Source organism: Pituophis catenifer, unplaced genomic scaffold (genome assembly GCF_029215685.1).
Source record: "Pituophis catenifer annectens isolate HBS135680 unplaced genomic scaffold, rPitCat1.0.hap2 SCAF_2, whole genome shotgun sequence".
Lineage (NCBI taxonomy): Eukaryota > Metazoa > Chordata > Lepidosauria > Squamata > Colubridae > Pituophis > Pituophis catenifer.
In genome coordinates, this window is record NW_027256882.1 from 11,555,042 (window position 1) to 11,569,920 (window position 14,879).

The window sequence follows — 14,879 nt, forward strand, 5'->3', positions numbered from 1 at the left end:
AGGATCCACATCCCTTGTATTTATTTAGATAGCTGAATTTAGATCGAATATAAATTCTTCCAAATACAAGGGCCTTCAGGAAATGGAACACCATGTAGACTCTGACTGGGGACTTTGGAAGACATAAAATTTAATAAATAAATAAACTACAAAGCAAACATTTCAATGGCTAAAAATATTAAATATCTAAATATTTGAACAATCTTTGAGGAATCCAATGAATTAACTTTGCCAAAGAGTTTTAATGCTTGAAAAAGGTTTTAACATTTCCATGATGTCTTCCATGATGACTTACTACATCAGTCATCAAAAGGACAATCAAAAAAATAAAGCTCTCGCCATGGTGCTTTCCCCCTAATAATAATAATAATTTTATTTATATACCGCCCATTCTCCCGAAGGAGTCAGGGCGGTGTACAGCCAGAATTAAAATACAAATATACAAATATACAATATCATCGTTAAAATTAATTACAATCATTAAATAGTTTTGGCCAAATTTTAAAACCCAAAATTAAAATCCAATTTAAAATCATTCAATTTGACAGCCCCGCCTGTCGGAACAGTAGGGTCTTGAGGGCATAGCGAAAAACCCGAAGGTCAGAGATGTTACGAATATCCGGGGGCAATTCATTCCAGAGGGCAGGAGGTCCAACAGAGAAGGCTCTCCTCCTGGGTGTCGCCAGCCAACATAACTTGGCTGACGGCACTCTGAGGAGTCCCTCTCTGTGGGAGCGAACTGGTCGGTGGGAGGCTGTTGGTGGCAGAAGGCAGTCCCGTAGATATCTAGAAGCTAAATGTCTAGAAGCATTTCAGCAGTTTCAGAAGTTTCCACTGTGGTGGAAGGCATGGAGCATTTCAAAGAGATTCACCAAATTCCCCAGAAATATCTCATCAAGCTATGATGTAGCAGCACCTGGGAGGGTTATGACAATTAGGATTGTTTTATGTTCACTTTCAAGTCATCTTTAGTTTTTCCCGTTAGTTGTTCCTTTGTATTCAGGTCAGGCCGTATCAAAATAATGTAGCATTTGGGGATGAAGATGCAGCCCAGCAGACCAGCATTGGAGGCCAAGATGGAGAAGACCTGCACAGCAACCATGTACTTCCCCTTGGTGCTGAGATAGGTGGGCACAAAAGACACCCAAACACTGCAGAAGACCAGCATGCTGAAGGTGATCAGCTTGGCTTCATTGAAGGCCCCAGGCAGATTCCGGGCCAGGAAAGCCACCGTGAAGCAGATGGTAGCCAAGAAGCCCATGTATGAGAGGGCACCATAAAAAAAGGTGACAGAGCCTTCGTTGCACTTCAGGACAATCTCTTCTGGCTGGGAGTGCAGGTCAGACTCAGGGAATGGGGGAGAAACTCCCAGCCAGATGGTACAGATGATAGCTTGGAGACCAGAGCCGGAAAGGATAATACAATTGGCTAGAGTCTTTCCCAGCCATCTCCTCACAGCATTCCCAGGTCTTGTGGCCAGGAAGGCCAGCACCACTGTAATCGTTTTGGCTAAGATGGAAGAGACGCCTACAGAGAAGATGATGCTGAAGGATGTTTGCCTGAGAAGGCAGGTGGCTGCCCTTGGACGACCAATGAAGAGGAGGGAAGTCAAGAAGGACAACAGAAGAGAGACCAGGAGGATGTAGGAGAGGTCCCGGTTGTTGGCCTTGACTATGGGCGTTTCTAAGAATTTGATGAAGATTGCTAAGACGAAGGCTGTGACCAAAGACAAGATGAGGCTAAAGGAAGCCAGGATTATCCCCAAATCTTCTTTGTAAGACAAGAAGGTTACTTTCTTGGGGATGCATTTGGTTTGGTCTTTATTGGGATGTTGATTCTCTGGACATCTTGTGCACTTCTCTGCATCTGGGGAGAAGACAGGCAAGACCTCGAAGATTCATTTTACACAAATATAATAAAACAGTCCTTTTGAATAGGCATATAATAAGTTACGGCTAAGATCAGTGGACTCTACAGACTCTATACCACTCCAGAGAAATGGCTGTCCAATCTCTTCTTTAAAACCTCCAATGATGGAAGACACACAACTTCTGTTTTCACTTCGTTTTAATTTTAATCTTGGTTGCCGCCAGAGTCACTTATGGAATCAATACATTATTATTTATCTCACTTTGGAAGCTACCAAACTAGGGTGACTAATATAATTAGACACATAAGGAGACAAATTACTTGTGTGTCTAATCACACGTGACCAAATAAAGTATTCCATTCCATTCTATCAGATGTGGGATACAGAAATCTAGACACCTACTTCACAGCAGGAAAGAGATAAGAAAACTAATCCTTGGCTTCATGGTGAAATGTAAAATTTGTTACTACCGGTTCTGTGGGCGTGGCTTGGTGGGGGGGAGTAATATGACTGAGTGGGCATGGCCAACTTTTTTTTTTAAAACTTTTAAAACCATTTTTTCTACAACATCTTCAACTGAAGACGTTGTAAAAAAAATGCTTTTAAAGCCTCTGACGATCCCAGCTGACTTGCCTGATCGGCAGAGGCTTTCTTTTTTTTACTTTTAAAAGCACTTTTTCAGCCAAAGGGGTTGTAGAAAAAATGCTTTTAAAAGTTAAAAAAAAAGCCTCTGATGATTGCGTGGCTCAGCTGGGCAATGGGGGGGCACAGGGATTTTTGCTACCAGTTCTCCGAACCACCCACCTCCATCGCTACTGGATCGGGTGATCCGATCCGAACCGGGAGGATTTCACCCCTGCTTGGCTTCCATCTTGCAAGCCATCCAATTGTCTGAAACTCAAGAGCTGGTAGGTTTCTTCTGTTGACCAATCCCGTGTGGCTTTCCAGCCATGCCCTTCCTCTTATCCCCACCTCTGTAGACCAAACCTGGAAATCAACTCCAGAGAAAGACTGAAAACACTTTTCTTGAGATGGGCACTATTGGATGCTTATCCTACGGTTGGGTAGATAATATATAGAAAACTATGTTCTGTAACTTTAACGGCTACAAGATGACTAATTGGCTGTGCAAAGCAGACATAAAAGAAGGCAGGAAGTTCATTCACTTCTGCTCCTGCTATTAGAAGGTTGAACTGCTGAAAGGAACTGTGTCTGTGTTACTGAAGAGAACTGGAATTGTAAGCAAACTATGTTTTTGTGTTGAACCGTGATTATTTGAAGAAGTGTTATCTTTGTTTTGAGAAGCCAAGTTTGTTTTACTACAAGTAAAGACTGTTTATTTTTCTTTAAACGTTCAGAATCTGTGAGTATCTGTGGGTTTTGCTAAGCAACGTATCTATTCGCTGTCTGGTCCATTGCACCACTTTGCAGAGGGCAGTTTTACCCACAACAGGCACTTATAACTGAATCTTAAAAATCTAATTCCCTTGTGCTTCCTCTACCTCCTTATAGTTCGCTTTATTGGGAAAATGTATCTCTGAATTGTTTCCAAATGCTAAGTGTACATTCTTTTTTAAAAAAATGTTTTAGTTCCTTTTGTCTTCATTCGTATCTCTATCATGGTTCTCTTTGTTCCCCTCTAGAGACCACTTGAGGGACACAGTGGCTCAGTGGCTAAGACACTGAGCTTGTCGATCCAAAGGTCGGCAGTTCAGCGGTTCGAATCCCTAGTGCCACGTAACGGAGTGAGCTCCCGTTACTTGTCCCAGCTTCTGCCAACCTAGCAGTTAGAAAACACGTAAAAAATGCAATTAGAAAAATAGAGACCACCTTTGGTGGGAAAATAACTGCGTTCCGTGCGCCTTTGGCATTTAGTCATGCCGGCTACATGAACATGGAGATGTCTTCGGACAGGACTGGCTCTCTGGCTTTGAAATGGAGTCGGGAACAACTAGCACATATGTGCGAGGGGAACATTTAGAGATCACTTTTACATGGTTGGCAAGCTTGCTTCCAAACATCTCCCAATGGAAATGCTTCAGTGACTCTCCATCCCATTCTTCATAGCCTGCCTTTTCCCTTAGTGCTCCTTACCTTCCTGTGTGGAGATGGTGCCTTTTGGACACATGACACATCCGTAGCAGCAAAGAGGCCTTCCTTCCAGGACCACCTTGGCTTGGCCAGGACGACAGCTTTCGGTACACCTGGAGCGAGGCAGAGACTGACCCAAAGAGAAGGAACGCATGAGACATTAATCATTTCCTACTTCTCCCTGGTCTATTTCTCCTTTTGTGGAGGAACAATATATATTTGTCAGGGATGGGAGCTTTTCCCAGCTATCTGGAAAAGATAGGCTCTTTTCCAAGTGGTGGCGCAGTGGTTAGAATACAGTATTTCAGGCTGACTCTGCCCACTGCCAGCAGTTCGATCCTGACCGGCTCAAAGTTGACTTAGCCTTCCATCCTTCCAAGGCCAGTAAAATGAGGACCCAGATTGTTAGGGGCAATATGCTGACTCTATAAACTGCTTAGAGAGGGCTGTGAAGCACTATGAAGCAGTATATAAGTCTAAGTGCTACTGCTATTCTTTTTCCAGGTGTAACACAAACTCTCTTTTGCTTCAAAGACAGTCTGGACAGAATTATCTCTTAAAGATGATTCAGAGAATTCCACACTGAGGACGAGATTCGGCTAGATGACCTCTCAAGTCCACTTCTGGTTCTGGGGTTCAAGGAATAAGAAAGGAGGAGAGCTGGGTGGGAGAAAATAGTTAGGAACCCAGTGCCTGATGTGGGGGTGGTTGTGCAGGCACCCTAGGAGAAACAATGGGGATATCTGAAAAGAGATTCAAAATAGACTCAGGAAAAATCAAAGGAGTGGCATCTTCAGGTGGACCATCATTAATCTGTGATGTGATGGGCAAAATTTATCTGGCTTTCAAAGGGAAGTTATTAATGACATAACTTTCAGGACCTATGGCTATAATTGGAATTAGCTCATTACATGAAACCAGGAATTCTTTAAACACGGTGATTGAATTAACCACCGTTGGCAAGATTTTCCCCTCTTCTTTTGCAAAGCCTGAAGAGAGAATAGTTCAAAAGTTCCCCAATGTGGGTAACGTCTGAAGGAACATGGAATAAAAAACCATAAAATGACCACACTAGTTCATAAATCACAATAATTATATCAATACGTTAGGCCCAATCAACCTTGTTATGGTACGTGAAGTGTGAATTTAGTATATGTCCCTTCCAGGATTAACTGTCAGTAGCATTCTCCTCTCTACTTCCCGAACCTTGGACTCACATAACCTACCGTGTTTCCCCGAAAATAGGACCCTGTCTTATATTTTTTTGAAACTTGAAATAAGTGCTTGGCCTTATTTTCGGGGAGGTCTTACTATTTTGGGGTGCGTGGAACGAGACGGGGATCCTCTTGCCGTTTTACCTGATTTCCAGCTCTATCTCCGTAACCCTAACCAGAGGAAATGGCGGGGACTGGCTGCGCACGCATTTAAATATTTTCGGGGAGGTCTTATTTTTGGGAAAACACAGTATTTTACTGTTTGGATTAGCAAGCAAGTACCAGAGCGCATAACATCAACATGTCATTAAAAGGCAAAATCGTAAAACTGTGTCTCACTTATTTTGGCCATATGACCTGGGAGAATTACTAGAGAAAGAAAGTCTGTTTGGAAGAGTTAGCAGTAAAGGGAAACCAGGCCGCCAAAGAACATGGTGATCACCGGTGGGTTTCACATTATGTTACTACTGGTTCGCCCCATGTGCGCCTGCTTTCCACTCATGCGCCTGGCCTTCTGTGCATGCACTTTGCTCGCATGCACCCCTTCTGTGCATGTGCTTGGCCTCAAAAACATGCCTAAATAGAATGTCATAGAGCCGGGGCGGGTGGATGAGCCGACCCACGATTTCCCCTACCGGTTCTGGCGAACCAGCTGAATATCACCTCTGATGGTGATTGGACACCATTAAAGCATAGAAAAAAAGAAATAGTACAAGATCAGAAGATGTGGAGAGACCTGGCCCATAGAATTGCCAAGAGTTGGATGCCACTGAATGGATAACATTATCATCATCACTGTTTTGACTGCAAGTCAACCAACAAGGGAAAGGAAATTTCCTTCATAAGCCATAGATAGCAATCATCCAATCTCAATAGGCAAAAATCCAATCTACAGACATAAACACGGCTGGGCCATGGGTTCACCCGTGTCCCCCATTGGACAATCTCTACATGGAGGAAGTAGAAACTAAAGCCCTCGACTCCTTCACAGGTATTCCACCCATTCAAGTGGACTATACTTGGATCAAGATCAAAACACAGGAATTGGAAGTGTAGCAATCATCCAATCACAACTTATAAGAACATAAATAAAGAGGAAGAACCAAGTAGCATCTGAATCTGGCTAATCTGGTGCCTGGAGGCTGTACGGATCTGGATGGGGAGAAACAGACTCAGGTTCAACCCATCCAAGACCAAATGGCTGTGGTTTCTGACATCCCGATATAGTCAGTTGGTGCCATCACTGACTATTGGGGGCGAGTCGTTGGCCCCCATAGAGAGGGCTCTCAACTTGGGTGTCCTACTGGACTCATGGCTGTCTTTAGAAGAGCATTTGACGGCTGTGGCCAGGAGGACTTTTTATGAGGTTCGCCTGATCCGCCAGTTGCGTCCCTTTCTGGATCGGGACTCGTTACGCACGGTCACTCATGCCCTCGTCACTTCCCGCCTGGACTACTGTAATGCTCTCTACATGGGGCTCCCCTTGAGGAGCACCCGGAGGCTCCAACTGGTCCAGAATGTGGCCGCGCAGGTGGTTACGGGAGCGACATGGTGCTCCCATGTGACTCCCCTCCTGCGCGAGCTGCACTGGCTCCCAGGGGTCTTCCGGGTGCGCTTCAAGATTCTGGTTACCACCTTTAGAGCGCTCCATGGCTTAGGACCGGGGTACCTACGAGACCGCCTTCTGCTACCAGTAGCCTCTCACTGACCAGTACGCTCCCATAGAGAGGGTCTCCTCAGAGTGCTGTCAGTCAAACAATGTCAAATGGTGGCCCCCAGGGGGAGAGCCTTCTCTGTGGGGGCACCGGCCATCTGGAACGAGCTCCCCCCGGAGATACGGAAGATCCTGGATTTGCGCACTTTCCGCCGCACCCTCAAAACATTTTTATTTCAGCAGGCTGGTCTGGCCTAACCTCCCTTTAATTGCTTTTAAATTTGTTTTATAAATTGGGGTGTTTTAAATTGGGCCAAAGTATTTTAAACTGTTTTTAATGTTTGTATTATGTGTATTTTACTTTTTTGGCTGTTCACCGCCCTGAGTCCTTCGGGAGTAGGGCGGTATATAAATTTAATTAGAAATAAACAAATAATAAATAATCTTCAGTAGATCTCTTGACCATGGATTCCAACTCAGTGATCCAAGGAGCCTAGCAATTTCATCGGAAACAGTGATCCCAAGCAATCCTTCATCCCAGCTCCTCACACTTCCCAAACATTTCCCAATTGCTTGAGAGATTGGAAAGCATTACATGAAGACTCTCAGCTCACCTGGTTAAACCTCTGGGACCAGTTTGTGGCATCCTGGTCAAGGATGAATTCCAGATCTTTGGACCCCCGTGGTCTATCTATCTTCCCAAACTTCACTGCCCCAAAGGACTTATTAGGAAAGGGCATCCAGTTCACACTATCAAACTTGGCAGCGAGGTCCCCTTTCTCATCCAGAAAAACTCCTTCCATGCAAGTATTGTAGAAGTGGGAATCTCCCAGGAAAGGATGAAGCTACAATGACAAACAAAAGAATAACATGAGAGAAGAAAAATTAAGTTCTCCACGTAAAGTTGCCATCATCCATATAACGCGAGTGCAGAAGTCACAACAAAGGAGGGGGAGCTTCCCTGCCTCAGAAACCTCACAAAAGGTTTGAAATCTTAAACTCACCACAACATCTAAAATATGCTTGAAGCCTGAAAACTGACCTTCGGGATTTTTGAAGGAAACCAAATACCTGCCATGTCTGAAGGACCAGCCTGTGATCTCTTTCCTTCATCGCTCTCTGCTTGGACCTAGACAAGTAGGCAGCATGTGATGCCCGAGCAACTGCCCGGGCGAGGTTGTAAATGCCATAGCCATCCAGAGAGAGGGTTTTTTCTACCACCTCTTCCCGCAGGGTCTCCAGATCTTCATTCTCCTGGCACCTCATCCTTCCTTTCACAGAAATGAAGTGTCTGGAATACGAACAACTGAATGCCTTTCTGCTAAACCTTTGCATAGGGTTGAAAAATGCTTCATCATATTGTGGCCTTTTCCCAGCATGGATTAAGAAAGAGAAGAAACCCTGGAGATGTTGAGGAGACAGAATTTCATAAGATAAATTCATGAAGAGGTCCCACATTGCTGTTGAGATCCAAACTTTCGCCAGGAGAGGCTTGATGTACTCTTGAACATAGCCTTGAATTAAGTTTATAGAGGTGTAGAAATAGCGAGCTTCTCCATAATATATTAAGACACTGACGTGGTTCCACAAGTCAAGTGGTTCATTAAGCAGGCGCCTCGTTTTCCCAAACAAAGTTGGGATGCTCAATGAGAAAGCAACACAAATTGTGTTCTTGGTTAATATGGGCTTCAAAGTCCGCAGGAATCTTCTGCCATTGTCAGTGTCCGGTGCAAGGAGACCAACCCAGTTCCATCTGAAATGGTGGAGCAGTTTGGCAATTCCCCAATACAAATAAACTTCTTTGGGGACCATCCGGTAGATGAATGGGAACCGGGTTTTGTCATTCAGAGTTTCAGACACAAAACCATAACTGACCTTATGAAAAAAATAAAGGAAAAAGTTTGATGTCAAAACTGGGAGAATTTGATCTTTTGATGAAAGATCATTAATATACACCTACGAACACTAGACACACACACACAAAGGGAAGATATATATGAAGTGTAAGAATGTTTGAAGGGTAATCAATGGCAGGAGAGAACTTCAGTTCCAATGCCCTAATACTTTGATGGCCAGGAGATCTTAAGCACCAAGATAATTTCCTGATGAGGACACCTAGGTGGTCATCACATTTTCCTGGGCAGGACATAGCAAGAGTTGGCTTTTTGTCCCAATCCCCATTCATACCTGTGGCATTTTGTAGAGGCTCGACATGATGGAATTCTGCTCGGAAATATCAGACTCGGACCCTTCAATCAAAGCCAGCAGCCTCTTCTCTCTTCCACAAATGTAGTTTGGAACATTTGCCTGTCCGGTGGAGAGCAAATCCGCCAGGGCATCGGCGGTCATACTTGCTTCATAATAGTTCTCGTAAATGTCATAACCCAGGGAAACATTGGGCAAAACCTGGGAATTCTGGTTGATCTCATGAATGGCAAAAAGGAAGGAGAGAAGGAACCAGTATGAATGATAGCCTTTCCTGCAGAAAGCCACAAAACAACACACCTTTAATGCAATCCTAAATTGCCTTAACAGAGAGATTCAATCAAGATCACGTGAGGTACTAATATCACTCTATAAAACCCTAGTAAGACCACACCTAGAATACTGCATCCAGTTTTGGTCATCAAGCCATAAAAAAAGATGTTGAGACTCGAGAAAAAGTGCAGAGAAGAGCAACAAACATGATTAGGGGACTGGAGGCTAAAACATATGAAGAACGGTTACAGGAACTCAGCACGGCTAGTCTAGTGAAGAGAAGGATCAGGGGAGACATGATAGTAGTCTTCCAATATTTGAGGGGCTGCCAGAGAGAGGAAGGGGTCAAACTATTTTCCAAAGCACCCGAAGGCCAGACAAGGAATAATGGATGGAAACTGATCAAGGAGAGATTCAACCTAGAAATAAGGAAAAATATTTTGACAGTGAGCACAATCAACCAATGGAAGAGTTAGCCTTCAGAGGTTGTGGGAGCTTCATCACTGGTAGCTTTCAAGAAAATACTGGGCAACCATCTGTCAGAATAAAAGAATAGAATAACAGAATAACAGTTTTGGAAGGGATCTTGTAGGTCATCTAGTCCAACCCCCCCACCCAAGCCGGAGACCCTCCATGTCAAACTCAAGGTCCACAGGCCAGATCCGGCTGTCAGGGTGCTTAAATCTGGCCCACTGGGCCGCCCTTGAAACAATGAAGGACCAGCCCGCGATGCCTCTGCCAGTGAAAACAGAGCTTGGAAGGGCCATGCGTAGCCCACCCAAGCTCTGTTTTTTGTGGCTGAGGGTTGCAGGAGGTCGTCACAGCCAAAAAGGGAGCTCGGGCGCCCATTTCTGCTGGCAGAGCACTCAGGCCACCACAGGTGCCCCCGACACGAGTGCTGGTCCTGCCCACCCAGGCTCCCCGAGATCAAGCACAACTCTGATGCAGCCCTGAATGAAATTGAGTTCGACACCCCTGCCCTACACCATTTCTGACGCTATACCATTTTTTTCTAGCTATTTCTAGAAATGATATAGAGCCTCTTGCTTGAACCACGGGTTGGATTAGATGTCCTAAAAGGTCCCTTCCAACAACTGTTATTCTATACTATTCTAAATATTCTTTCAGTGTTTTATCAGATCTTGCAGTTGAGTAGGATGTGAGATTAATAACTTTGGTGATCCATTCTAACTCCCTCCTTACTACTGCTATTACAATTACGAATAATTTGGTCTCAGATTCCTCTTTCCAGAAGCCAAAGAGGCAAAATACAAAATATTTCCCTGAGGATTATTCTTGATGGACAGGAACATTAGATACTCTTGGAAGTTTCTTCCATGGAAAAGAGAACAAATTCAGCTCTAGAAACCTACTTACCAAATTGGCTGGTTCAAGAGAGGCTCCCGAAAGGTCACTGGACCAAGCTGACCTGCTCTTAGAGGCACAATCCCTCCAAGCAAGAGATCTCCTGGGTGGTAATAATTGTACACAGTATCCCGATCCTTGGTGAAGTCGAGTGGGCATTTTCTCCCATTGGTTCTGGTGGGCAGCAGAAGCAGAAGCAACAGCAGGAGGAGCAGTTTTGTTCTCGTGGCAAAACTCGGTAGCATTTCTGGAAACGGAGCTCTCTCCCAAAAAGTTAGAGTGCAACCACAGCTTTACAAGCAAGCCACGATCTAAGTGTCCTATCAAATCTCTGCCTAGTCACATTGGCTCACTGTGCATCAGGCAAGATTCCAGACGATGTGGCTGCAGGCTGCTCTCGACGTTCGGTGATCCAGGGAAGATGGTTGGACAAAAATCCCTTAGGATTTGAAGGAAAGAAGCAAACATGATTTTCACAATTATACGGCACCTGGCCTCCAGGAGCAGGTGCAGGGGTGGAGGAAAGCTGGTCTGAAATCAAGGAGAGATTCAACCTAGAAATGAGGAGGAACTTTCTGACAGTGAGAACAATCAACCAATGTGACAGAAGTTGCCTTCAGAAGTTGTGGGAGCTTCATCACTTGAGACTTTCAAGAAAAGTTTGGACTGCCATTTGTCAGAAATTGTGTAGGGTCTCCTGCTTGAGCAGGAAGAGGGGGGGTTGGACTAGATGACCTATAAGGTCCCTTCCAACTCTGTTAATCTGTAATCAACAGAAGTCAGACATAGGTTTCTGGTGCTTTGTGACCTTTCCCTGAACAAATGTCCACCAAAACAACCAGGATTAGATAGAGAAGCAACCTAGAACTAAGAAGAAATTTCCTGACAGTTAGAACAATGAATCATCCATGATTAAAAGAAACAAATACAGAGATATTTGACTACCATATTTATTTGTTTATAGAGGAGTACCCCAAAAACAGGGATCAGGATGTCTGGAATAACAAGGGAAAACTGGGGAGGGAAATTCAAGGACAGAGGAAGGAAAATCTGGAAGAAAGTTTGTCATTTCCTGGAAAATAAGGCCAGTTTCTGAGTAAAACAGGAGGAAAAGACAGTTGACAAAAAAGCCGAATGACAGTCCTAGGCTGCATCAATAGAGGGATAGTATCAAGGATCAATGGTAGGATTCAAATAATTTAACAGCCGGTTCTCTGCCCTAATGACCGGCTGGGTAGGCGTGGTTAGCTGGTCATGTGAATGGGTGAGGCATGGCCAACTCGTTATCACTCATGTCGGGCATCTGCAGGCCCAGCCCAGCACCCTTCCTCCTCCCTCTCCTTCCTCCTCCCCCCCCTTGCAGGTCATAAAAGTCACAAATCAATGTGAAAGCTCCATTAGAGAATGAAAGCCTCAGAGACACAGGGCTTAAGAGGGAAAAGGTAATTTCTCCCCTCCTCCATTCCATGGTTGGAGCAGGCTTGCAAACTTGGAGAGCTGCACAAAGAAAGGAGCGTGAGCCTTGTTGGGCTGCCAGGAGGGGGAGAGGAGGAAGAAGAGATAGCAGGAGGAAGGGCTGAGGAAACCAATTTTAAAAAAACCAAGAGATCAAACCAACTCGGCAATGCCTCTTTGCAAAGAAACCCGAAGCATGCAGTCACCTCAGCTTGCAAAGATTTCGACCAAGCAATGAACCACCCCCACGCACACACACTCCCTAAATTCCAGTGGTGAAATCCAAATTTTTTTTCTACCAGTTCTGGGGGCATGGCTTGGTGGGCGTGGCTTGGTGGGCGTGGCTTGGTGGGCATGGCAGGGGAAGGATACTGCATAATCTCCATTCCCACCCCACTCTGGAGCCAGCCAGAGGTGCTATTTGCTGGTTCTCCGAACTACTCAAAATTTCCGCTACCGGTTCTCCGAACTGCTCAAAATTTCCACTACCAGTTCTCCAGAACCTGTCAGAACCTGCTGGATTTCACCTCTGCTAAATTCCCACAACATTCTTTCACACCTCCAGCATTCTTCTCCTCCCAAATACCCCTACCTCCCAAGTTATGACAGTTGCTAGCAAGCTTCAAAGAAAGCGAAGATAGGCAGCTGACAAGGTTCTTCAAAGAATTATCAAAACTACCAGTATATTCAATATTTTTACGTTTTGGAATTTTAGTTTAGTATTAAAAGATGAAATTTGATATTGAATGATACTCCTGAACAATGAAAGTGGACATTACACTCCTCCCATAGAAGAAATCAGACTGGCTCTACATCTTTCTGGAGTTCAGGACCCAGAATGATGGATTTCCCAAAAGATGGATCCCAGTTAAATGTGGGGAAAAAATGCATTTCTAAGAGAAAGAGCAGCTGGGAAATGGTGCCAATGCATATGAGATGTAGGTGAAGTAATTCAGCGATCCCCAACTTTTCTGGCTCCATGGACAGGCTTCAGAAGAAAAATTGTCTTCCTCAGACCAGGTGGGGGGGAGAGAATGGTTTCACGCGTGCAACTTAGATCGCATGCATGCGCAGGTAAAGCTTTGCTCACTTGCCTGCTGCTTGTGTGGCCCATTTCCCAACAGCCTGTGGATCAGTAGTGGTCCGCAGACCAGGGCTTGGGGCAGTGGTGGGTTCCTCCCGGTTCCGTCGAGCCGGTAGCGGTGATGATATGATGTCACCAAACCGGTTCTGCCCCCCCCGCCCACCGTTATTCTTACCTTTTATTTGACCCCACCCCCAATCTATTGCTGCCTCCTGAGTCCCAGCTGATCGGCTAGAAGGATAAAAACTGTTTAAACTCTTGCCGCGGGGCGTCAAAGGGCTGCCCTACAGCTGATCAGTGTTAAAAGGCAGTGTGGTGGTAGACTGGTGCCTCCAAAAATGAGTAGACCGGTGCCTGCAAAAATAAATGGGTAGACCAGTGCCTCCAAAAACAAATGAGTAGACCAGTGCCTGCAAAAACAAATGAGTAGACCAGTGCCTACAAAAATAAATGGGTAGACCGGTGCCTCCAAAAACAAATGAGTAGACCAGTGCCTGCAAAAATAAATGGGTAGACCGGTGCCTCCAAAAACAAATGAGTAGACCAGTGCCTGCAAAAATAAATGGGTAGACTGGTGCCTCCAAAAACAAATGAGTAGACCAGTACCTCTGCTAAATCCTAAAGAATTGTCATATGACCATCAAGCCACGCCCACAAAATAAGCCACACCCACAGAACTGGTAGTAAAAAAATTTAGAACCCACCCCTGGCTTGGGGACCCCTGCAGTAGATGACTGGTTTTGACTTCAGATAATTATATTAGCAATCATTATACTGCTGGAAGACCTGAAGGATCAATTTGGGGACAGATTGTTCTAGAGAAAATACCGTATTTTTCAGACTATAAGATGCACCTAAATTTACAGGAGGAAAACAAGAAAAAAAGTTTTTGGCCTCCAGGAGTCAGATTTGCGCCTTCCCAGGCCCCCAGAAGCACTCTGCAGTGCTCTGCACAGCCCCATTTCGCCAAATTTTTTTGCCCAAAACGGACCCATTTTTGGCCTCCCAGGTCCTCTGCACATCGCATTTTCACCCTTTGAGGCCCCCAGAAGCACTCTGCAGTGCTCCACATGGCCCATTTTGGACAAAACACACCCATTTTGGTCAAAAACATGGCCATTTTTGGCTGCAAAGTGCTTCTGGGGGCCAGGGAGGGCGAAAACACGACACCTGGAGGGTTTGGGAGCCCAAATATGGGCCCGTTTTTGGCGAAATTGGGCTGTGCGGAGCACTGCAGAGTGCTTCCGAGGGCCTGGGAGGGCAAAAAACACCTGTATTCAGTCTATAAGGTGCACCTAAATTTCCACCCACTTTTAGGAGGTGAAAAGCTGTGTCTTATACTCTGAAAAATACGGTATCTCTTTGCAGTTATTCAGTGCAGACCCCCAGAGATATGAGTGATCTCCGACCTCCGGACTTTTCGTCGGGCCCTAAAAACTCATATCTTTCAGTTAGCCGGTCTCTCTTGATTTTATGATTTTATGGTTGGTTTTAAATTTTGATATGGATTTTAAATTGATAAATTTTAAACTATGGGCCAAATTTAATTATTTTAAATCTATTTTTAATCGTACTTTATGTATAAATGCTTTTATTTTGGCTGTTCACCGCCCTGAGTCCGAAAGGAGAAGGGCGGTATAGAAATTCGAATAATAAAATAAATAAATA

General features: G+C 44.8%; 2 protein-coding genes across 2 annotated transcripts in view; both read right to left on the reverse strand.

Moving 5' to 3' along the window:
• LOC139311736 (zinc finger protein 420-like) overlaps positions 1-14,879 on the reverse strand; it is a 336,520-nt gene that overhangs the window by 247,637 nt on the left and 74,004 nt on the right. The gene's annotated exons all lie outside the window — the stretch shown is intronic.
• On the reverse strand, positions 935-10,074 carry LOC139313436 (vomeronasal type-2 receptor 26-like). Its single transcript, XM_070939047.1, has 6 exons — positions 9,923-10,074; positions 9,017-9,308; positions 7,901-8,704; positions 7,444-7,674; positions 3,965-4,091; positions 935-1,866 (listed from the first exon to the last, which is right to left on the reverse strand). Exons 1-6 carry the CDS (start codon positions 10,072-10,074, stop codon positions 935-937), a joined length of 2,538 nt encoding a protein of 845 aa, XP_070795148.1.